We start from the raw sequence: 24,374 nt of genomic DNA, 5'->3' as shown, positions 1-24,374 counted from the left end.
TTTTAAAAAGCCTTCTTGAAATGAACTCCTATGGAGGATGTATGCCATCTTATTGCTTCTCTAAACTTAAGTTAAGTGAAAAGAAGGATTTTTCTGCATTATATTGATTTTTTTTTTTTTTGTCTTCTCAATTAGACCAGCAGAGAACTGGGAAGCTTTCAGGTTTTTTTTATCACTTCCAGTTAACAGGATAAACAGTTTATTACAACACTGCGGTGATATTGGCTCTACGGTTGGATTTTCCTGATAAAATTTTGAAGGTTTACAAACTTGGAGTCTTCTGCTTCAATGATTATTCTTTTGTCAACTAGCCATGTGCACACAAACACACTTGTTTGTGGGTAACTAAGTATAAGTTGGCAGGTTAGATGGTTGTCCACTGGGCTGAAGTCTTGCTTTATAGTTCCAGCCGACAGAAACCCTAAAAAAGGACTGGTTGTTCTGATAATTGAGGCCTCGAGCATGCATAATGAGTTCATAACACTAGAATGTATAGCTCACTTGCAACAATAGATGATATTGTCTCCCATCCCGACACGATGGAATTCTGTTGTGCACAGGGGGGGGGTCTGTATTGAAAATTTGCATATTCGCTAAGCTCTCCACATACAGACCGCATCCCATTTTTGAATCTGTAAAGAACCTGCATAATCTAAAATTGTGTGTGGGTGGGGAAATAATACTACAAACATAACAAAACTGACATCTGAGTATTATGAACCATTTCCTTTTTCTTTTTTTTTGAGAACAGTGCTGATGAAAACATGTTGGATTTAAACAGAAATTGACATTATTACAAAATTACAAAAGCAAATCATGACGAAACGCCTCGTGATCTTGTATTTGCTTTGTGGTCCGTCCTTGGAAACACACACACACACACACACACACACACCGTAAAACCCCGTTGTGGCCTTGTGTGTATTTGTAGAACAAGTTTGTTTGAATTCAGATATGGACGGGCTAAAGGGCGATCTGTGCTAATCTGGCTAATATCTCAAGTCATTCTGATCCTGTAAAGCTGCTATTGCACTTTAATTGTTTAAAGCACGTTGTTTGTGAAAATCAACACTGAAAACATCTGTCAACTATTAGTGAGGTGTTTCGTACTAGTGCCACCTGTGTGTGCTTTGCGCATTTAATCTTGCAGATCTGTGAATGTGTGATGTTTTTGAATTGCTGTGGTCTTTTTTTCCATAACACTGGCCTTAGTCTGTGCAAACACCTGAAATTCCATGTATACGTTGGCAGAAAAAGTGCAATAAGAGTGTAAAACCTAATGAGGTGTGGAAACCATTACATAACACGCAGATACAGGGGGAGTCACTATAGCTGTGTATGCCATCCTGCCACAGGAAGTTTCTGTTTTCAGACGCAACATCTGAGCAGCATGAGTAAAAAATGAGTCATGGCTGTAAATCACTGAATCACAAAAATGTGATTTCAGACATGTAATATAAGCGAGTCAGGTGCGCGGTGTCATATGTCGTTTGCACACGTTATCTACCTGTTTTATGGAAAGCAAATTTCTGGCAATTATAGAGTTTCTAGCGTAACATAAAGGAAAATGTACAAGACATTACCGTCGGTAGGACTCATTAATGTCTCAAACATCATAGTTGATCAATTGTTTGTGCCCTCAGTTCTTAGCCAAGACATCCCTCACATCTTTGCCATGACGCTGTTTGAGGAGTACATCTACTGGACCGACTGGGAGACAAAGTCCATCAGCAGAGCTCACAAGAGTCTGGGTACCAATAAGACCACCCTGATCAACACCCTGCATCGGCCCATGGACGTTCACATTTATCATCCCTACCGCCAGCCAGAGGGTAAGAGGCATACTCTTAAAATAAAAGAGGTCATTTTAACAGCTTTAAAGGATGAGTATTCTCCAACCATTGCTGAGGCTTTTTGTATTTATTATATCAAAAAGACTTTTTTTTTTTTATATATAATATTCAGTTTATTGATTTTTTTATTATTTTTTCTAAGTACATATTGATGCCGACTCCTAAAATTATTATTGTCCTTCCTTTAATATACCTCTGCCATGTGTTCTTCTTCAGTTAAATCATATTTGTCTTTCCATTTCCCAGTGCTTAACCACCCATGCCAGACAAACAACGGCGGCTGCAGTAACCTCTGCCTCCTGTCACCGGAGGGAGGCTACAAATGTGCCTGTCCCACCAACTTCTATCTGGCCAGTGACCAGCGAACTTGCATGTCCAACTGCACAGCTAGCCAGGTGAGGAGACTGTTGTATCATCATTTAGGGATCTATGAATGAATAACTGCAGTGTTTTTTCATAAAGCAGTGGCTTATTGCAGAATGTTTGATGAATTGACAGCTGGCTGGCTGCCTAGTGCTCCATTAGCTACCATCTGCTCCTTTCAACATCAGTGAAGCCATGCAGCTCAAGCTTTATCCCCTCTTTGATTTATTTCTCTCCCCGATGTAGTTTGTGTGCAAGAATGACAAGTGCATTCCTTTCTGGTGGAAATGTGACACTGAAGATGACTGTGGCGACCGGTCAGATGAACCAGCAGAATGTCGTAAGTGTCTGAGGAGGTTATTCAGGACTTGATAGCGTGGCCACATTCTTGTAATCTTGTATATGCATGAGATGCGTTTTGATCTTGACACATTTAAGGGACTTTTCTACAGAGAGGACCTGAAATTGTAGAATATTGTTTGCCAAGTTCAGTATGACCCTGACCAACTGTGATGCTTTCTTGATAGCGGAGTTCAAATGCAGGCCAGGACAGTTTCAGTGTGGCACGGGCATCTGCACCAACCCTGCCTACATTTGTGATGGAGACAACGACTGCCAGGACAATTCAGACGAGGCCAACTGTGGTATGTCTCTCTTTTTATACTCAGTCATGAATCCATATGATTTCCAAATAATCTTATCGTGGGTGTTTTCTAAGCACTTGGAGAGAACAGTCAACTCTTAATAATCACAGTAGTACTTTATAAGTAATGACTGATTAGTCTCAAATCTTCTTTCCCAGATATTCATGTTTGCCTGCCCAGCCAGTTCAAATGTTCCCACCCAAGCCGCTGTATCCCAGGCATCTTCCGCTGCAATGGTCAGGACAACTGTGGAGAGGGGGAGGATGAAAAGGACTGCCGTGAGTGCCTGTCCTTTTTTCATCTGCCTCTACTTACATTACACAGCAACTATAAATCTCTTTTCTCCTCCCACAGCTGAGGTAACATGCGCACCCACTCAGTTCCAGTGTGCCATCACCAAACGCTGCATACCTCGCCTCTGGGTATGCGACCGGGACAATGACTGTGTGGACGGATCTGATGAGCCCGCCAACTGCAGTAAGGCTCCCACTTAATTTTCACATGGCTTTTTCTGACTTGTCCTAATTTGGCTATCAGTGGTAACGATGAGTATTTGTCTTTCCAGCCCAGATGACTTGTGGTGTGGATGAGTTCCGATGCAAAGACTCAGGACGCTGTATCCCCGCTCGCTGGAAGTGTGATGGCGAGGATGACTGTGGTGATGCGTCAGATGAACCAAAAGAGGAGTGTGGTAAGAATTCCCTGCACTGAATATAATTTAGTGCTTTTGATATTTTATTTTTTGTTCTTTCGCTGATGATGACAGTCTTTGTGATTTGTACAGCTGAGAGGACGTGCGAGCCATACCAGTTCAGGTGTAAGAATAACCGCTGCGTACCAGGACGTTGGCAGTGTGACTATGACAACGACTGCGGTGACAACTCGGATGAAGACAAGTGCAGTAGGTGTCACTTGGGTTATGAAATGCCTCCATGCTTCATGCTGTCAACATCTACAAGCTCACCTTGTTCACTATCACTAACTCTCCTGCTCATGCCTTGTCCACTGGTAACGTAATCGCTTTGCACCTTTAACTTCTAACATGTCGACAGACTTCATTTTCCCATATACTGTCATTTTGGATGCGTCTCACCTCATCTGATATTTGTTTCATTTCATACTGTCCCTTGGCATGAGCCAGAGGTAAGTTATTCCACCTCCCATATTTAGTGTCACCTCTGTGCCATGTCTTTTACTCTATGTCGTCTTCATGCTTGTGTTCATGTTCCCCTGTGATCTCCACTGAGCTGTGAGAGTTTGCGAATTGAGCAGCAAATTGATCATATTGGTAACATTGTAGTACTCCCTGTTACTAAATGCAACAGTTTGAGGGTAATATGTATATATCAAATATCACTAAAGTCAAACAGGGTTCCTTTCGCTCTCTCACAACATACTTTGAAATGTTTACAGTCATCCTTTGTCTCGTGTTTCATGCTGAAAGTTGAAACTGCCAAAGCTCACCTGATCTTCGCCTGCGTTGGCGCTGACAAAAGCCCTCTCCTTTCTTCTTTTGTAGTGCCTCGACAATGTTCAGAAAGTGAATTTGCCTGCACAAATGGCCGCTGTATTGCCGGGAGATGGAAGTGTGATGGAGATCACGACTGTGCTGATGGATCTGATGAGGTGCAGAGACTCAAATGTTTTGATGCTGAGGTGTTATCTGAATTGTGTCTATGGACACCTGCATGTGTATTTGTCACATTCCAAGAAACGCCACGTCGGGTTAGGCGTATTAACTAAAATCTTTCCTGCTGCAACTTCTTTGCTTGAAATGGAAGGAAAACTTGAATTGTCCTTATTTTCCATAAGTCTGTTTCTTATAATTGGCTCCAATTTAAGGGTTTTCAAATTTACAGAATTTTCTTTTTCTGATTTCAAAGTGAATATGTAACATCAGCCTAGAGTCTACAGATATGAAATAGCTTGTTGGTTATTTCTGATGTATTTGCAGCACTGTTTATTAATGCACACTGTCCCTGATAAACAAACTAATGAGAAGGAGAATCGACTGATATCACAAAGTATATACAATGGTGATGTGGTAATCCAACCACTGCATTAAACTACTTAATTTCCTCATTAGAAATCAACTTAGTTTAGTCTTCACCATGCTCACTTGCTTTTGTGTTTGATGCATTGAACTTAAAGAAAGGATTGTTTGCACAAAGTAAGACTGAAAGTTAAACAGAATTTTTCCAGCATCTTCAAAAATGTACGATTTTCTATACTTCTGAATTTTAAAGAGATGAATTCTATCCAAAGAGATCTACTTGAGCTGTTCAATATTTGCTTCCTATTATTGATTCTGTAAGTTCGGAAGCTCACTTTTGGTTTCTGTGTGTTATGATGCATCTTCAGAATGGCTGTGATCTGAAGTGTGACAACGACCAGTTCCAGTGTAAGAACGGACACTGTATTCCGATCCGCTGGCGATGTGATGCCGACCCTGACTGCATGGATGGCAGCGACGAGGAGAATTGTGGCAGTGCTGGTAAGCTTATGTTTGTGGAAGTGAATAAACAAGTTGACATTTATGGAAAGAGAAATGTGGGATTTTTGACTTGTCACACTTTTGCTAGTTGTGTCAAATCACTTCAACTCAGAACATCCTAAAAAAGATGAGATTTGTCATGTTTGAAAAAAAACAAGCAAACAAACAAAACATGTCTTCCTTGTTCTTCTTCTCAGCTGGGCGTCACTGTCCTCTGGATGAGTTCCAGTGCAACAACACTCTGTGCAAACCACTCGCCTGGAGGTGTGATGGCGAGGATGACTGCGGGGACAACTCTGATGAGAATCCTGAAGAGTGCAGTCAGTTCAGCCTTATGAATCCCACAAATGTTAAGTGTCACTAAGTCTTTGTGTTTTGTCTTGACCTGTTTCCTTTCCTCTGCTTTCTCTCGCTTCCCTCTCCATCAGGGAGGTTCCAGTGCCCCCCCACCAGAGTGTTCCGCTGCCAAAATGACCGCGTGTGCCTGCAAGTGTCAAAGAGGTGTGACGGTGTTAATAACTGTGGTGACAACTCGGATGAACTGAACTGTGGTAAGTTGTGGCGGTTTTCAGTAATAATTGTGATCTTGCAGTTTTTTTTTTTAGCTTGGATTGAAATGATCGCTTAGCTGACTGATTTTCCTTCTACAGAGACAACTCCGGCTACTCCCACATGTGAGAAGGATGAGTTCTTGTGTTCTAGTGGCAGATGCATCAGCTCTACTCTGCGCTGTAACTTCTTCAATGATTGTGAGGACTATGGCTCTGATGAGATCAACTGCAAAACAGGTGCCCATTTTGTACTGACCGCATGACGTCTGAAAGTGTTCATCTTTGAATGCATCAATTCATCTTTTGCGTGTGTGTTTGATACCAGAAACCAAGCTGAACGACTGTCGGAGTAACAGGACTCAATGCGGTGATGGAGATGAGGCCCACTGTGTCACCAATGGCACAGACTCATTTTGCTCTTGCAAACCAGGTTTCCAGAAGATAGGACACCACACCTGTGGAGGTACACATGCAAAAAGCACTGACGCATAATTCCTCAATGCAAATATTTATGATTCAAATGTTAACATATTGGAGACAATGAGCTTGGTTGCAACTTTTCTGACATTGTTTTCCTTTGGTTATCAATTTTCCCAGATAAGAATGAGTGTCTAGAGTTTGGAGTATGTTCCCACATCTGCAACAACACCAAGGGCTCCTATAAATGCAGCTGCCACAAGTACTTCAGCAGGATCCATGACACCTGCAAGGCTGACAGTGAGGACCGGACCTTAATTAGCTGCCTATCCTTTAAGGCTATGTTTATATGTTTTTTCCCCAACTTTAATAGATCTAATTACTTGAACCATCATTGTGACTTTTTCCTCTTTACCTTCAAGGCATGAACAGCAGTCGACAGATTCTCTACATAGCTGACGACAATGAAATCCGGAGCCTGGACCCTGGCATGCCAAACTGGCGCTATGAACAGACCTTCCAGGGTGATGCTAGTGTGCGTATCGATGCCATGGATATACACGTCAAAACCAACCGTATCTTCTGGACCAATTGGCACACTGGTCGCATTTCCTCCTATGAACTCCCCGGACCGTCAACTTCCTCCAACTCTCATCGAAACCGACGAGAGAGCGAAGGCAGACACACCAACCTGCAGGTAATGGTGGACATATATGTCCACAAACATCACTCACAGAAACACATGTATGGTCTGTAAAAGCCTTTACTGCTTTCATCCAGATTAAGGAACTGAAGATGCCCCGTGGTATAGCTGTGGACTGGGTGGCTGGTAACCTGTACTGGACCGACTCTGGTCGAGATGTCATTGAAGTAGCTCAGATGTCTGGTCAGCATTGCAAGACCCTCATCTCTGGCATGATAGATGAGCCTTATGCCATTGTAGTGGACCCACAGAGAGGGTAAGAGAGACAGTTACGCTGTTTGGATTTAGAATAAACATATTTTTTTTAATATTTTTTTTTTGCCATGTGTTTTGTAAATGTGTGTTGCTTTCCTTCAGTACCATGTATTGGGCAGACTGGGGAAACCACCCTAAAATTGAGACCGCTGCCATGGATGGCACTCTTAGACAAACTCTAGTCCACGAGAACATCCAGTGGCCCACAGGTTGGTGTTGTATGAGCACTGAATGATTTATTGAAATCCTGATTTATCAGAGTAAGAGTGCATAACTGTTCTTTTTGAGACGGTCACATTTCCATGTCTTCTGCCTTTGCAGGTTTGGCTGTGGACTTCTTCAATGAGCGTCTTTACTGGGCTGATGCTAAACTCTCGGTCATTGGCAGTGTTCGTCTGGATGGCTCTGATCCTGTCGTTGCAGTCTCTGGCATTAAAAACAGTTAAGACCTTGCTGCTCCCTAAATATCTGAATGAAACCAGAAATTTAAGAATCATGACAATAACTCATTGTCTGCATATTTTTCTTTTGTTGTGTCCTTTATAGACCTGATCCATCCCTTCAGCATCGATATCTTTGAAGACTATATATATGGGGTCACGTATATGAACAACTTTGTCTTCCGAGTCAACAAGTTTGGCAAAGGCCCCATGGAGAATCTCACAACAGGCATCAACCATGCCACTGACATAGTTCTGTATCACCGTTACAAGCAGCTGGAGGGTGAGTGTCAGTGGTACTATTTCACTTTCCCTATTCACTCTTTCCACACAATCTGCATGACTTTTTTAAGCATTATTATTACGTAAAATGCACACATAATTGTTTTTATAGACAATGTGCAGATTTTCTCACTTTTTTCTTTCTATATCAGTGACTAACCCATGTGACAAGAAAAAGTGCGAGTGGCTGTGTCTTCTCAGCCCAAGTGGACCAGTTTGCACCTGTCCAAACAACTACGTCGCAGACAACGGGACATGTGTGGAGAGGCCGACCCCCACCCAGTCACCATTCTGTAAGTCTGCACACATTAATGTGCATTACATATAGCTGTACCTTCACACCAGAAACCGTAGCTTCAGATGCAACGTTGAAAACAATCTTCCTGCTCTGCAGCTCCCCCCTCAGGGCCCTGCAACATTCAGTGTCAGAACGGCGGGAGCTGCTTCCTCAATGCCCGTCAGGTGGCCAAATGTCGCTGTCAGCCCAGCTACACTGGGGAGCGATGTGAGATCAACCAGTGCAGGGACTACTGCCTGAACGGAGGCACCTGCACTGCTTCTCATACAGGTACTTTGAAATTATTTCCAGCCAAGTTGAACGTCTGCCTGTTAGTTTCCTTGGTATTTTCTACTTCAGTCCGGGCTGAAATACCGTAACAACCTTTGAATGCAATAACACAAACATTTAGATTTATACGCTCCAGTGGAACAGTTCTTCTTTGGTGAATGTTTGGCCTCTATTGTCTTGCCACCACAATTTTGCCATGATTAGCTGTATGTGAAATCACTTTTGGATGGACTGCCATTAACTTTGGCATAGAATGTGATAATTTGAGCCTTTAACTTGAACATTTGTGCCTTTTATTGAGGCCAAAATGTCATTCTGTGTGATATATCAGTCTGTCTAAAGTAAACGATTGCAATGTTTCTGGGTTTTTTTGTTTGTATGTTTATTTGTCTGTGATTTCTTTTACCTCCTGTTTAATATTTCATCTGTGTCATAGGTGCACCGACTTGTAGGTGCCCTAAAGGCTTTACAGGGCCCAACTGCAACCTGCATACTTGTCAGGACTATTGCCTAAATGGAGGCAACTGTTCAGTCAACATGGGCAACCAACCAACCTGCAGCTGCCCATCACCGTACCAAGGAGACCAGTGCCAGTACAGTAAGTGAAAGCACTTTCAGATATTTCTGCTTTATCCTTAAGGAGTTGAGATTGTTAATGGATTGCAAAACAGTGTCTGCACTGTAAGCCTCTTTATTATGTAGGCATAAAAAAAGCAATTCATGGGTTTAACCCTTTTCTAAAATCCTGCAGATGATTAGCAAACATCTTCTCCTTATCATGTAATCAATAAAACAAATACTAGTGAAGCAAAGACAGAAGCTTTGGTGCAGTCATGGTCACGTATATTAACAGACAAAACATCAGATAATGTGATCAAACACGTGTTGAATGAAATCACGTTTAAAAGCATTGATAAAAAGGGGCGGTCAGTGGCGTAGTGGGTTAAGCAGCCGCCCCATGTACAGAGGCTATAGTCCTCGCTGCAGCTGCCCCGGGTTCGAGTCCCGCACCGAGCGGCCCTTTGCTGCGTGTCTCCCCCCTCTCTCTGCCCCCTGCTTCCTGTCTCTCTCCAACTGTCCTAACATTAAAGGCATACAAAAGCCCCAAAAAATATTTGAAAAAATAAAATAAAAAAGCATGGATAAAAATACTTTGACAAAATATAGATCATCATAGCCAACCAATTAGAAAGCAGTTAGTGAAAATCCTAACCATAGAAAAATGAATGTCCGTATTGACGCAGCACAAAGGCTAATTTATCTAAATCTGTGAATAAATGTCTTTGGTGACAGATGCCCTCCCTGCACCAAGTAATGGCCTAATCACCCCAATATCCATACACCTTAGACAACCCACTCTACGTCAAGCCAAAATGCCTGCCACCATTTCACATGTTGCTCTTATGTTCAGAAATTGTAATCCCACATTGCAGGTAGAAATGTGCTGCCCTTCGGTATCCCAACCCTGATTTTCCTCTTTAATGTGTAACCTGCTGTTGTTCTCTATGGAGACCAGATTTTATTTAGACAAACATTTGGATTCACAAAGCTTTTGAATTTCAGTATTTCATGTCACAAAATATTTTCACAGTTTATGAACATTGCATGACTCAGAGTTCTTCACACTCTTCCTTCCCGTCCTCAGGTAAATGTGAAGATTTCTGCCTCAACGGTGGAACTTGCTTACAAACCACGAACGGCACCAAACTCTGTCTGTGCCCCTCTCACTTTATCGGACACCAGTGTGAACTGGACAAGTGTCAGTTCTGCGGAGCAGGCAAGTGCTTGACGTCATTCTCAGGGAAAATCTCCTGCAGGTAAGCTCACCGTGAAACAAAATAAATTCAACTTGGGTTTTGAAATATTGGTCAACTTTTGATTTTTGGAATTAGCATACTAACTCGTGTTGATTTTTCTCAGTTTTAATTCTAAAACCACCAGCTATATGAGAGTACTGATTCATTCCCTGTCCATATGTACCTGTAGCTGTCCCAACGGTCAGACCCAGCCCAGCTGCTACTCCTGTTTGGACTACTGCTTGCATGGACAATGTTCAGTTGACACTCGCACTCTGCTGCCTCAGTGCAAGTAAGATATATTGCCCCTCACAGCCCCAACCAATCGCACAATCCCTCTTTCTTTCAAACTCTCACACTTCGTAACTCTGTTAATGTGTCTAGGTGTCCTGTGGGATGGAAGGGATACAGATGTGAAGTTGCAACTGATTTAGTGGATTCTTCTGCTTCTCATGGTAATAAGTCCCGCAAGTCCTGACAAAGAATATTGTTAATAAAACATGCACTTTGGTCCTGTTTGCTCACTTTATCTGCTCACTCACAGGTACCACCTCCATCGTCATCCCAGTCCTTCTGCTGCTGCTGCTGGCACTGCTGGTGGTCGGTGCCATCTTGTGGTACAAGCGGAGAATGCGCGGGTGAGTCATGTTTTTTCAGACAAAACTTTTTTTCACTTATTCAAACGTCCATTTTTCATCTGGTCCTTACTCCTTTTCTTTCCAGCTTCTCTGTCTCTCTTACATTTTGATAACCATCTATTTCCTGTCTCTCAGGTCTCTGTGCCCGGGCAAATCTCGTTCTCAGTGCTCGCGGTAACTTGATAGGGTTAAATAATTCACCTGCTGACCCACAAATCCTCTCCCCTCCTTCTCCTAATATACAATCGGATTGGCTTTGCATTTTGTCTGTCCATTCATTCGTTCTGTTGGTCAGTTTGCCCTTGCCTGCCATATCCTGTTGACCCCCCCCCCCCCCCGTAGGAACACCCTTCCATCAACGCAGGGAACTGTTGACTTACTGAACCTGAAATGATAACACCCTTCTGGCGTCTCCATACCTTTTCTTGTTTAAATGTGTAAATGTTAGGCTCACACTGTGCGCTTGCAGAATAAAATGTACAAATGTGCATTTATGAAAATGTTCTTGCAAAGAGCCATGTATTTTCAGTGTGAAATCCAGCATTCTCCATGATAGACATGCTGCTGCATTTACACTGGGTTTGATCAAATGGCCTTTTGACAATAAGACTCATTTGACAACCTTTGATGTTGTCTCAGTTGTGTGGACTGTGTGTAGATGGGGCTACGTCAGTACCAAGATTCACTTGTAATCATTTTTTTTTTGCTTCTGACTTGTTTGATTTAGGGTTTCTCCCAAAAAAAGGAGTGGATTATATTTTTTGAATCTGTTGCACAGGTGATTCATCACTGTTTATTCTCTCTGCAGTGCAAAGGGCTTCCAGCACCACCGGATGACAAATGGAGCCATGAATGTTGAGATTGGAAACCCAGCCTATAAGATCTATGAAGGAGACCCTGATGATGATGCTGGGGAGCTTCTAGACTCAGACTTTGCTTTGGACCCAGACAAGGTAAAATTACGAATAAAATTAGAAAAATAAAAAATAAAATACCTTCTCACATATGTTTTATTTAGTCTTTTTTTTTTTTTACTAGACATGCAGATCTTTTCAGTTGTATGAGCCAACAATATCAGTTTCTTCGGTAGAAACTGGCTTTAAAAACCTCTTTCTACAGCCGTCTTTCAATCATCCAAAGAGAAGAGGACAATGTTCTTGCAAAATGACATTCAATGCTTTGAGCAAAATTAACCTAATTAAATAACTTAAAGAGTCTGCAGCCTGAGGGAGAAGAAGGAAGGTGCTTTGGAAGCATATCCCTCCGCTTAGTTTTGTGGTTGTACATCCTGTATTTGTGTTCCTGCATCCCCTTGTTGCTTATTTATTTTTGATGACATTTACATTTGGTAAAAAGTATCACATATCGACAGACTCCTGCAGAGCACCCACCTGTGCATCTTTGTTCCTTTCTCCCCCCCAGAGACATATTAGAAATTGAGACATTTTCGGGATATTTTGCAGAGATAGATTTTCAGGTCACAGACAGAAAGATGGAAGAAAGAGGAAACGAGAAGGAGGAAAGGGAAATAGAGCTTTTTTTCAGTACCACAAGCTAAGTTCTCAACCAAATACAAAGTTTAAACAAACATTTTTTTTTAAAATAGCTGACGTTAGGAGAATTTCTTCAGCCTGTGGCATTATTTCCCAGCTGGGTGCAATTAAAACGTTGCTGTTTTCTAGTGGTAAGAAGGACCTGGGTTTTTTTGTCCCTATTCAGAAATGATGACCTTTTTTCAAGGTACAAAATGTAGCACATGCTTAATTTACTGAATGTGTGTTGTTTCTAATGCTGAGTGACCTTGTGATCTTCTTCGCCATTGCAGCCCACCAACTTTACCAACCCGGTATACGCCACCCTGTACATGGGTGCCCACAACAGCCGCAACTCTCTGGCCAGCACTGATGAAAAGAAGGAGCTTCTCTCCCAGGTCGACGAGGACATGAATGACCCACTGGCATAGAGCTCGGCTTGGATTGAACTCTGCCGTCATTGCCCTGCCTTTCCCAACCCAGTGCTGAGCCAACAAGCTCTCTCATCTTATGCCTTTACCAACTGAAAAGAAAAGCAACAAAAGGATAAAGAAAAGAAAAAAAAGCGAGAACACTGTATAAAATGTATAAAATGAAGGACTACTTTTTTAAGTGATTGCAGTATTATATTTTGTTCTTTGACAAAAAAAAAAAAATCTCTGGTGATGGAAAAGGAACCATTTTATAGACATTTATTCAGTTCTTTTTAATTTCGCTCACCTCACAACTCTCCCTCCTCTGTCACGCATATAGCCACTACCTCTGTGCAAATGTAAAAGATGGAGAGAAACAAATGGCTGTGGAACAATTTTTATTTTTTATTTTTGTATGAATTGTATAGGGGAGAAAAAAAGAGTATTGTTCCATCCTAGAGAAAGTTGCCAAGTCTTTTGTTGTTCATAAAAGAGAGAGAAGGGTCAGTGCTCACTATGAATGCTTCCTGGATGCTGGTTCTGTTCAGTCTTTCCACTTTATGTGCATATGTATGTTTGCTGCTGGAGGTCTAATGGGACACGAGACTGACAGTAATGCGATGATGTTTAGCTGCACATCTACACATTGAGGACTCAGTAACTACATTCACGGGATTGTCTTTTACCTCCTTGCACAGACTAAAGTTATATAAGTATATATATATTTCCATATATGAACCTATTAACGAAGTGTCTTGAAAATGTACCCAGGAATACAAACATCAGTAACAAATAGCAGTCTGTACTTTTTAACCCTTTTTTTTTTTTAAAGTCATTGTGTAACTGAAATACTTTGTGTCAGCAATGAATGAGTAAATGGCAATGTGCGAGTGGATGAAGATGATTGTAATTAAGTCCACATTCCAGGATAAAAAGTCTGGGATGGATATCTGTGGCCTTGGTTTAGCTTACTGCAGGGCACTCTGGACAGGAGCTGTGAAACTGCTTCAGCACATTCTTCATGGGAGTGAAGGCGAGCTTCTGTGAATTCAGTGAAAACCAATTGATGACCAATAATTAGCAGAGAATAATTGCATTCAGCTTTTGTTCCTTGTCATTTGATTGTAAACCTACTTTCAGGAAAGGGCAGGGAGACTGATGGTACAAACTTCTGTGGGAGATTGAACTTTTTTTCTTTCTTTTTTTTTTTTTTAACTGTGTACCTACATGTAATTTAGGTTAATGCTCAGTGTCAAGTGCGTTCCAAGGAAGGAGACTGACCACCTTCCTGATGAGACTTGTTTTTATTTTAAATTCTTTGCTTTGCTGCTAACCATCCGTCTGTCAAGGCAGATCTTTAGTCGCGACATTATTGCTTACTGTCAGTCACTGCTCAACACGCTGCTTTTAACTGAGCTCATCAGCCATACCTGCCACATCACACTGCATGGTGCTCTCACACACCCCCAACCAAGAGGCTACTCTGGCTTTACCTCCTTCCCCCCACTTGTTAACAGTATTCATCACATTCTTTTTTTTTTCTTTTAAAACATCCTGCTCTGTTAAATTTTCAAGTGACCATGTAAATTAGAACAATCATGTTTCAGTAGGAGGATTTCATTCGGTGGCAAAAATCCACATATCTGTGGCTCTGATTGTTTTGTTATGATTCCATTTCTTTTTGATATACGAAATTAAATGGATTTTTATAGTAGAAATGTACAGTGGCCCCCGTCTGTCATTTGGAGAGATGGAGAGGAAACGCAGTCCCTCGTCATTTCTTGCTGGAGTACATCAGAGATCAGCGTCGGTTATCCTTAAAGAATGAAGAAATAAAACACCCAACATGTAGACATTGCTTGTTTGAATGTTGCTTAATGAAATAAGGACCACCATCCTTTGCTTTCATAACCCTGAACTGTAATAACAATTTAATTAATCATGTTTATTAAACAGGAAGTGTCATCTTTCAGTCAATAGACAGTGCCAAAGAAGGCTTCTTCTACAGAGTAAATTTCTTGATTCAAATGTACATTAATAAAAATGTCCACTTAAAGAATAGTGTCTCATACAATCTTGAGCCAAATTAAGTAGTGTAAGGATACATCTCTCACTTTGTGCCAATGTAGGTAAACAGCTGTTAGGAGGAAACATTTGTATTGGTTAAAAAAAAAAAAAAAAAAAGCTTAAAATACCCATCATCTATTATAGCATATTTATAGCAGGTAACTCCAACATTACGTGCCCCTCAACAGCAGCCCTTATGGCGTCTTCTTCATATACGTGTCACTTCCAAAATGTCACTTAAGGTGAGACAGGAAGTGTTGTCAAGGCACGTGCTGTCACATTCCATTTTGAACCATTCATTGGACACCACTGATATCTCATGTCGGCTGCTTTGATGAAAAACACACTGAGAAGCAAACTGATTACCTTCTAGGTGAAGTGCGCCTCTTTCAACTTGCATATGGTCGGTATTATAAGACATGTTATAGCACAAGGCAGTAGGAAGTACAATCTCTAACAAAATGAAAGATGTAAAATTGAACAAATTATGGCTGAATCAATAGAAATAACACTGTTTACTCAAAAGGCACTTCTTGAACAAAAGACATTTAAAGCAGTTTGGTTTGGCTAGCTTGTCCAAAAGAAGCACTGACAGTGTTTCCCCCAGGATACAATCAAAATAAGAATTGTCAAAGTTAAGTCTTGATTGAATGTGCTGTGAAGACTTGGTGCAACACTTTTTTTCAGTCCACAAGTGTCTGATTATAATATCAAAAGCTTCCCTGTTGTTTGAAGGAAGGTTTTGCGAGTGTCTTCGAGGCAGACGTGCCAGCAGCAGCAGAGTCGGCAACTTTTCTTGGCTGCCTCCCAGTCCGAGTCCTGCCACGGCTGCATCATCTTAGGAAATGAACAGGCTCTGGGAATGTCCATGAGAAGATCCACACACTGGCAGGCTCTTGTTAGTGAAAACGCACTCCTTCCTCAGCCAGTCCTTGAGTGGCCTCACCAGTACTGCAGTTGTCTTCCAATTGGTCTGGCTCTCAGTGCCAGCAGAGCAGGGAAAGTCAAAGGAGTGGCTTTCACCTGTGCTTCTATAATGATGCCTGCTCGCTTAAAAGTGGCTGTAAAGGGCCTCCATAAATAAATAAATTACCCAGCCAAGACAAGAGCTCTGTCCTGTTCTCCCTTTGGAGTCTTTTGAGTGTGTGTGTTTGTGATCTGCAGCCTCAGAGGTTGAGATGAACCACTGGGACACAGGAGGAAGTGTTATAAGGAAGAGGGGAGTATAAGTGACGGATAAGTGGTTTAAGGTCTCTTCCAACCGCTCCGGATCAAGGCGTCAGCTCGCAGGAAGGGCTGGTTTCGGAGATCTGTGAGTAGGCAAGGAAAGAGGGGTGAGAGACAGGAGGGTACACGCACGTTAGAGGACCGAGAGGTCAATCTGCAAACTTGCTTCTGCTGTCTTTTACATGTCTTTTGCAGCGCTGAGTGTTTTTTAAGCAACAAATGCAAAGACGTAAACTCAGTTCCCATTTTATTGGGAACACCTAACGAACAGGTGTGTTCCACTTATTTGGCCCACCTCATTTTTATCAATGAGGAAAAACTCCATAACAGAAACACCCCTCTGTACAATCCAGCACAACAGAACCACGCGCTCCAAACCTGTTACGAAGATCAAAACAATTTATTGTAATTTTTTCCAAAAGGGAGACGTAAGTTCTGCTGCATTTGCAGTGCACTGGATTTAGTTAGATGTTCCTAATGAAACAGCAACTGAGTGTCTATTTCAGTGTATTTAAGTAAAATAAAATCATAAAAATTTGCAAATGTAGAGATAAACAATCCAGAGTTAACACACAGTACAACATTCCCATAACCTTGTATTTTATCTTGGTTTTTTTTTTACAAAATAGACAAATTCAAGGCTTTGGGGATGCAGCGATAGCAACTCTGTAACACTAAAAAGAGAGCACTAAAAAAAAAAGTTACAATACAATGGTCAACAAGCTCAAGATGCTGGTGAAAGTAGGAGACAGCCTTTAAGCTGTGTTAAAAACAGACCGCAGACAGACTGGAATCATGTAAATTTGACTGTGCGTTTCTTTTCTTTTCTTGAGCCTGTTGACCAGTTACTGTTGAGCACACCGCGGATGACAGTTAGCAAAGACAAACATGGCAGACACTGTTGACAGGTGAGAAGTAAATGAACACTGGACGACATGCAACACATAATAGAAAAAGGAATGAGGATGGTCTTCAAGGGCACAATTATGCGCTTAAACTGCATAATGCAGGAGCTTCTTCTGTGATGGAAAGACTTCAGCGTAAGAGGTCATGTTCTAATAGACCTTTGGGCATTTTGCATCTCTGGCTTCTGCTAGTGTCAGGAAACTTGCATAGCTATGATTCTGTTGTGTGGGAAAGCTAAGCTCATTGCTGTAAAGCTTATTTTTGTTTACTGGAAGCACTAGCTGAAGCAGCTGACATCACTGTAGCAGCACACAGGAGCCGGAGGGCCAAGCGGTCCACGTTTCAGCCAGGCCACCTTCCTTACCCTCTCTTAGGAGTGGGAAATACTGTCATTAATCTTCTTTTCAGCTGGAGGGGGTAGAATAAACAGTGGTGGTTGAGGAAAGAAGAGTCACATGTTAGCCGGAAAACCAACACCAAACAAGTTAGTCTTATGGAAAAAAAAAAAAAAAAAAAGCACTGTTGATAAAAACCAGTTTATAAGCCAAACCTCTTCTGTTCAATTCAGAATAACTTGAGAGAAATAGGCACAGCTGCTTGTGACATGCATTATATTATTTAAAAGTTTCATCACAGTCGTGGCTGTACTGTGAGTGTGTCAACATGTTTTTTCACATACTCAAAAAAAAATATGTTGGCACTCTGTGCAACTGCTTTTCAATGAGGCCAAGCAAAGAGGTTTGGCTGTCTCCTATCACCAGATGCCTGACGAGAGTCATCTCAAGTAGAAATAAAAACACAAACAACCAATGACGGCCCAGGTTAGTTGACAGAGTTGTAGTTTGGGTGGGTGACAGGGATCATGCTGCATGCACAGTGGGGTCAAGAGGCGTACGAAAGACACCTGGACAACCTTGGCATTAGAGAGGGGGAGGGCTAGCAGTTGGCGTCGTCGCAGAGGTTGGCTTCACAGAAGAACCGTGAGCCGCGTTTAGCAGTGCGGGCTGTGAACGGCACGCTCTTCAGTACTGGGGGAGGAGGGGGAGGAAGAGAAAACATGTCACACCTGTGAAACTGCCTTTCTGGGGAGTGCAACGGACCATATTTGGCTCAGGAGACTGTAACCTGAAAAACCTGCAAAAAACTGGAGCTGTGCTGTTTGTAGCGCAGATTTACGGAGGCAAACTCTGTACAACACTGAGGGTTTTAGTGGGGATTAGGACAGTCTGAGCATGTCCTGGTCCACAGTGTATAAGCTGTTGCAGCTCTCTGATAGTGCTGGGACAGAGGCATTATTAACATCATTTAATATTATGATGCAACATTTATATTATTTGCGTGTTAGAGAATGATTAGTGGTCATAAAAACACCGGTTAGCGTGTGGGCTATACTGAGGCTGGAGATAGTTACTTTCATCTCATTTAAGCTTCCAAATAAGGGATTTTAAAATGTCTTTTTAAACATCTTGTAAAATATTTAAGCAGGACAGTTGCAGAATTTCAATTAATTTTTTGGAGATCTTAAAAAAATCCTGCATAACGACATTAAATTTGGACTCTAAAAAACCAAAGTTCTTACAAACTTGGGTTTAAACCTTCTATATAACAATCTAGATATTGAGGCCCAGAAGCCTTAGTGCTGTAAATTTCAGAGCTGACTAGACACCACGTCATGGAAAACCAGCAGCTGCTGTGCTGCTATGTGCTGTGCTCCAGATGTGCAGGTGCCTGGACCACATAGCACATGGTGCATTTCAAAGGAGCTGAGCAGTCAATGACCACAGTCATCCTCAGCCTGGGAACACCGGGGCTTCTGGTAGCCACATGGGGTCCTTTAACAGTTCTCTCTGGCCCACCTGTGATGATGTCCTCAATAGTGCCATCTTTGCCCTCGTACACGGGCCGGTGGTCTTTGGCTTGCCGCCTGCGCAGCTCCGCGATCAGCTCCTGCTGCTGATGCCTCTTCTTTTGGGCCTGGACCTACACCAGAACAGAGGATATGTGCACTGTTCGCTTTGCTTTTTGGCACACTACAAGGCTTTATTTGGCACAGAGCAAACATCTGAGTTGTTTCATTCTGCTCGGCGACATGCACTTGGGGCTGTACCTTGGGGTCATGCTGCTTAGCCTCCTGAGCCAGTAACTTTTCTCTCATTGCTTCCTCTTGCTTTTTCCTCAGTTGGTTTTGTTCCAATGCATCCTGTTGAGAAGGAAAGGTAAGCAGTCTGTGACAAGAAGCCGGAGCTCAAATAAATCCAAGTCAACACACTTGTATAGCCCATTTCAACATAAAGAAAACAGCTCAAAAGTCCAAGATAGACAGGAAACACATAGTTTGATAAACATAACCACCCATTCCAAATGTATTCTTTCTCTCTGAGTTTGTCAAGAAATAGTTCAATATTTGGAAAGGTTGTAGCCAGAGGTGCAGGCGGGGATACAGGGAACATTTTGATGGTTTGGTTTACATTTCCAACATCATACTGAAAAGAAACCTGGTGAAATTCTTCGTTTGGAAAACACATGGACAGAGCAACAAGTATCCACTTAATAGACAACATTCAACATCTGGCCATCACCCATCACCCAAAACTCCTCCAAAATGTCCAAACCAAAAACAAATAGAGAGTATGGAAATAACAATACCAGACACATTTTTAACCAATCAGTACCCTATACAAGGAACTATAGTTGAATAGAAGCATTCAACTAGAGCACATAATAAGGTAGATAGTGCAGATGCTGTTGTAGCATCAGTTGTATAAAAACTGGAGGGTATTTTCCTCATTGGACCGATAGCATACATGAGAAGACCTTTTCCCTGTGTGGCTGCAGCAAAGGTTTAACAGGCTCATTTTGTGGTGCTTTGTTAATCTCACTGGATGAAATTCACTTTTGATGCAAGTGCATTTCAACCAAGTGACAGCACAGTGGTAGAAAAGTGTGTGACCTCTTTAAAGCATTGTCCAAAAACAACTTTCCAGATGGTAAACCATCAGGTTAAGACTGTTACCCCATTAAACTCAAACTCCCCTTTGTTTTAGCAGAGGTAAATGTCAAACTACAGCCAGAATTCATTTAGCTCAGCTTATAGACAGGAAACAGCTAATCGGCCACTGAAGACTTACAAGATTGTCTTTTAATCTTAGAGTCTGACTCTCAGTTCTATGGCTGTCGCACAGGAAGTGATTTCACAGGAATTACTCAGTTCAACTTATTGTTGCTTCAGTGTCTTGCAGTAATGACTACATTTAACTCATTGCCAGGACGCTCTGGAGTCACATTTACAACTGCAACCGTCTTTTTGTGGGGATTTTGTTTGGTACTGTGGTTTTATTTCTAGTCATGGCTGGTCTGTTTGAAACTCTGGGCTGGGCTCTTACTGAAGCTAAATTTAAACTTGTATATCTGGCAATAAAAGACTGTAAAACTGGACAAACTAATTATTCTGTATAGTTTCAGGTGTATGTCAATCTATCCCTTTAAGTCTCATGCATACACTCAAACAGACACATGGATCCTGAAATCCTTGTATTGCACATTTCCTTGAGCAGATCACATAAATCCTGACTGAGAACAATCTCAGGAAATGTGCTGTGTGGTGGGGCTGGGCGCGGCTGTCCGGGGCTAAAGAGGAGGATGAGGAGAAGGGGGGGTAAAACGCCACAGCTGCGACTCTAAAGTCAGACCCAGCTGGTCTTTCCTGTTTTTTGGCCTCGAACTACGCGCCACGTCCTGTGGCACAACGGCAGCCAAACTCTGCCCTGCTCTGCTCTGAGCGAGACTGACAGCAGCCCAGGGAACTTTCCAGATAGACCAGCAGAGAGAGCTTCACCCTGCTGCCTGCACAGGGTGAGGAGAGCTTGCTGTCCTCACCTTGTAGGCTTTGATGAAGCGCACGAACACGGGGAAGAACACAGAGGGTGGAGTCGTCTTGGCACTCTCTCCAAAGTAGTTCACCACACTGTTGAAGGCTTCCTAAAATCAAGATGGGAGAGAGGAAGCAATGTTTGTAAACACTGTCAAGCTCGGAGCCATGTATGAAATGTTACAGAGCTAAGTGTGGGGCAGAGGTGTGTTTTGGGTATATTTTCATTTGCTCCAGTGGATACTTTGAGGTTTAGTATGTGAGGACAGTGCTGGATACCTCTGCTGTCTTGGCGTCCTTCTGCAGCTTGTCCAGCTGTGTGTCACTGGACTGGATGAAGCCTTTCAGGACTGAATGATCATGGAGACTGCACTCTCTCCTGATCAGGTCCATGCCTTTGCCCAGCTCTCGGACGTCAAGCAGCACATTTTCCAGAGATACTGCACACAAAGTCATTAGAGAATGTTTTTAAACTTAGATGACTGTGAGCACACTGAAAGAATATCAATAATGTCTGATACAAGCTCACCTGCTGCAGCTTTATCCACAAAGTGCAATTCATTGTAGAAGTTGGCCAGTTCAGTGTACTTCTCCTTCACAATGAGAGCGATGTAGTGGAGCAAAGTCATTTTTCTGTCTGTGGACTTAGTGTCTAGAAGCTGTGCGATGAAAAAAACAGATGACATATTCAGCAAAAGCTATGCAACAATAAACCGTGTCTGTTTTGGAGTTGACTGGCTCTCCCTTGTCATTACTCACCAGGTCAAGACTTTGTAATTTGAAGCCATAAACGCAGCCTCGTTTGCTGCTGTTCATATAGTTTCCCAAGGCTAAGATGATCTGCAAGCAAGCCAAAAGAATTAATTCTGAATACAAACCTCTTCTCATAAACATAAAAGACATAAACACTTCTCACCTCGAGCATTTTCTTCAGCTTTGGCGAGGATTTCACTGAGGCAGAGGCAGCGATGATGGCGTTGAGCTGTGGTGTGAGCATGCTGATGTTGTCTGCAAAGTTCCCAACAAAGGTGATGATGTTCATTCTTTGGGTGAGCCTCTCAATCTTGCTGAAGTGTAACATGAAGCGATCTTCTTCTGCCAGCTGATCCAGTGGACGGCGCTCGCGCTCATACTGACGAAAGACCTTCACTTCGGCCTCAGTGGGCAGAAAACGCATCAGACACTCCACGAAATCCACGGGTAACACCTTGAGGTCAAACCTGAGTAAACATAATATATATCAGCGACTTGTACTATCAGTTACTTGTTATAATCTAAGTATTTGACAGGTGCATACTTCTCTATTGCTTTGCAGATCTCCTCTGTGGTCTTGTTAGCTTTTCTCAGGGTGATGGCTAAGTTCTTAGACCGATTTGCATCCAGAAGCGTGACTTTGTTCACTGTTTTCTGGGCTACTTTGCTCTTCGTGCAGATAGGATCAACAATTGGACCCTGGGCTCTTGTCTTAAACAGCTCCTCAAACTTCTCCAGATCCAGCTCCTGCACAGGAATTACACTTTACTGCCTTGTTCTAAACAAATATGAAAGACCCTGAAAACATAGTCAGCTTGGCAGCAAGTGCAAGAAGCTTCAGCTCTAACATACTACACACAGATCCCAGATTAAAGAAAAACCAACATGGTGTCTCAGTGGGATTTGGGCCACCAGAACAGTTCTAATCGTCTTTTAGTCTAAGAGACTTTACTAGAAGGATGGAAGACCATTCTTCCAAAAGATACTTGCTCAAGAAATTAGGTGTTTCTTTTAATTGGTCAATTATCTGTCTTTTAACATATTCATGTGTTTCTGTGTATCCCTTTTTCCTGAATTATTTCCCTTTGCTTGACGTAAAGAACAAACTCAATTGAAAAATAAAGTTTTAAGCCCTATGTTACCTTACCTTTTTTTTTTTTATTAGCATTTAGAGACATTTGAAACCAAGATCTATGAAAACAACAAAGCTAAGTATTGCAGAAGTCTCTTCTGCTGGATCTACCTCAAGCACACGCTCATCATCAATCTCATTGAAGACAGTGCCATTGATCTGATTAGGCTTCAAGGCTGTCCAGTTAAATACAGGCAAACGGAACTTGGTCTTGATCGGCTTCTTGATTCTTATAGCTGTGGTTAAGATATAAACACACAAATAGATCAATTAAAAACACCTCTACTGCACATAGTTGAAATGAGAGCAAAGTATAAAGTTGCCAAAGAGAAACACCATTTTGCTCTTACCTGACAGACCCAAACTCAGGATGACGGAGGGAGAAGCATCAGGCAGAGGAGGAGGTGGTGGGACTGGTGCAGCTGTAATTCATGTGCAAGAGGATATTAAAACAATATATATTGCATTTATTTGTATGTTTTGTAACTTTCTTTGATCTTATAGTCTTAGTCCCACCTGGTAAGATATAGTAAAAAATCATAACCACTCTAAGAGCTAGCGAAGGCTTTCTGCACACAAAGGAAACAAGTTTTGCGTTTCCCTTTCCTGTCTGGGTTAGACGAACAGAGCTGTGACCCATCACCTGGCTTGGCATGAAAAGGCAAAAATGTGGAACCGAAAATAGACCCTCTCTGAGCGTCTGCAGTTGAGCGAGTCAACTTTCACATGCATGTGTCATCAGATACAATCATTCTGAGTCATAGTGCATCACCTGAGGCGGACGGCAGAGGAGGGGGAGGTGGTGGAGGAGGTGGAGGAGGAGGGGGAGCTTCACTGGCTGGTGGCAAACTGGTGTCTGGTCCTCCAGGTTCTGTCAGCCCAGCTATTGAACCCAAAGACAGCTGCCCGATGTTCCCCAAACTGATCCCGGGGCCGCTGCCTCCACACACACCCCCGACACCCAGCGGCTCAATGGCGATGTCTCCGTCAGGTTTCTTGTGCAAACGGATGGTGCCCTGCTGCTCCAGCTCAAACAGCCGCTTCTCGATGTTGAAGTGCCTCTGGAATGCCGCATCCTTCTCCTTTATCATCCTCCTTAGGGTGTTGACCTGGGTGTTGGTTGACTCGTATGTCTCCTGAGAAGTCACCAGGGGGCAATGAAGAGCTCGTCATGATGACTCCACAAGCTTAGAGAAACATCCTGTTTCCTTCTGACCTAATTTGCCATCGCAGCAATTTATTCAGCCACATGCATCTGAAAGGGATCTTTTCTAACACACACACACACGCACGCACTAACAGAGAAAGTGAAGCCTTTTTGATGCACAGAAGACGAGACATATTACATCATGACAATACCCGTATTGCTTGCAGGTCCTTATCTTTGTGAAGAAGCAGCTTCTCCAGATCGGCTACTTTCATCATTGTTTCATTCTCAACCTCCAGCAGCTTTTCCGTCACCTGGGGATAGA

At 42.4% G+C, this 24,374-nt stretch overlaps 2 protein-coding genes across 6 annotated transcripts in view; one reads left to right on the top strand and one right to left on the bottom strand.

The window, feature by feature from the left end:
* The window catches only part of LOC142390903 (low-density lipoprotein receptor-related protein 1-like), an 85,096-nt gene extending 70,425 nt beyond the window's left edge, over positions 1-14,671 (top strand). Inside the window, exons 61-89 of the mRNA XM_075476766.1 lie at positions 1,644-1,832; positions 2,100-2,248; positions 2,463-2,556; positions 2,744-2,860; positions 3,019-3,138; positions 3,215-3,337; positions 3,426-3,551; positions 3,645-3,761; positions 4,380-4,486; positions 5,222-5,354; positions 5,552-5,674; positions 5,783-5,905; positions 6,005-6,142; positions 6,231-6,368; positions 6,503-6,622; positions 6,745-7,019; positions 7,103-7,281; positions 7,383-7,489; positions 7,602-7,721; positions 7,827-8,003; positions 8,155-8,295; positions 8,397-8,570; positions 9,007-9,168; positions 10,216-10,387; positions 10,557-10,658; positions 10,751-10,821; positions 10,911-11,004; positions 11,813-11,957; positions 12,830-14,671. Of these exons, the coding sequence (XP_075332881.1) occupies positions 1,644-1,832; positions 2,100-2,248; positions 2,463-2,556; positions 2,744-2,860; positions 3,019-3,138; positions 3,215-3,337; positions 3,426-3,551; positions 3,645-3,761; positions 4,380-4,486; positions 5,222-5,354; positions 5,552-5,674; positions 5,783-5,905; positions 6,005-6,142; positions 6,231-6,368; positions 6,503-6,622; positions 6,745-7,019; positions 7,103-7,281; positions 7,383-7,489; positions 7,602-7,721; positions 7,827-8,003; positions 8,155-8,295; positions 8,397-8,570; positions 9,007-9,168; positions 10,216-10,387; positions 10,557-10,658; positions 10,751-10,821; positions 10,911-11,004; positions 11,813-11,957; positions 12,830-12,967 (3,974 nt within the window). The 3' untranslated portion in view covers positions 12,968-14,671. The remainder of the gene's footprint in view (positions 1-1,643; positions 1,833-2,099; positions 2,249-2,462; positions 2,557-2,743; positions 2,861-3,018; positions 3,139-3,214; positions 3,338-3,425; positions 3,552-3,644; positions 3,762-4,379; positions 4,487-5,221; positions 5,355-5,551; positions 5,675-5,782; positions 5,906-6,004; positions 6,143-6,230; positions 6,369-6,502; positions 6,623-6,744; positions 7,020-7,102; positions 7,282-7,382; positions 7,490-7,601; positions 7,722-7,826; positions 8,004-8,154; positions 8,296-8,396; positions 8,571-9,006; positions 9,169-10,215; positions 10,388-10,556; positions 10,659-10,750; positions 10,822-10,910; positions 11,005-11,812; positions 11,958-12,829) is intronic.
* A 197-nt stretch (positions 14,672-14,868) lies between these two features.
* fmnl3 (formin-like 3) overlaps positions 14,869-24,374 on the bottom strand; it is a 31,259-nt gene continuing 21,753 nt past the window's right edge. For 2 of the 5 annotated variants that reach the window (XM_075476767.1, XM_075476772.1), the window contains 14 exons: positions 24,262-24,363; positions 23,675-24,038; positions 23,253-23,324; positions 23,014-23,138; positions 22,315-22,517; positions 21,934-22,237; positions 21,777-21,857; positions 21,547-21,676; positions 21,297-21,457; positions 21,026-21,127; positions 19,257-19,349; positions 19,006-19,129; positions 18,063-18,177; positions 14,869-16,326 (listed from right to left, as the gene is read on the bottom strand). In XM_075476767.1, the coding sequence (XP_075332882.1) occupies positions 18,086-18,177; positions 19,006-19,129; positions 19,257-19,349; positions 21,026-21,127; positions 21,297-21,457; positions 21,547-21,676; positions 21,777-21,857; positions 21,934-22,237; positions 22,315-22,517; positions 23,014-23,138; positions 23,253-23,324; positions 23,675-24,038; positions 24,262-24,363 (1,953 nt within the window). In that variant the 3' untranslated portion in view covers positions 14,869-16,326; positions 18,063-18,085. Of the gene's footprint in view, positions 16,327-17,513; positions 17,558-18,053; positions 18,178-19,005; positions 19,130-19,256; positions 19,350-21,025; positions 21,128-21,296; positions 21,458-21,546; positions 21,677-21,776; positions 21,858-21,933; positions 22,238-22,314; positions 22,518-23,013; positions 23,139-23,252; positions 23,325-23,674; positions 24,039-24,261; positions 24,364-24,374 lie in introns of all 5 variants that reach the window. The other 3 variants (XM_075476768.1, XM_075476771.1, XM_075476770.1) reach the window with 3 other exon arrangements.

This window comes from Odontesthes bonariensis, chromosome 10 (genome assembly GCF_027942865.1).
Source record: "Odontesthes bonariensis isolate fOdoBon6 chromosome 10, fOdoBon6.hap1, whole genome shotgun sequence".
Taxonomy (NCBI): domain Eukaryota; kingdom Metazoa; phylum Chordata; class Actinopteri; order Atheriniformes; family Atherinopsidae; genus Odontesthes; species Odontesthes bonariensis.
This window is presented reverse-complemented; position numbering and strand designations above follow the sequence as displayed.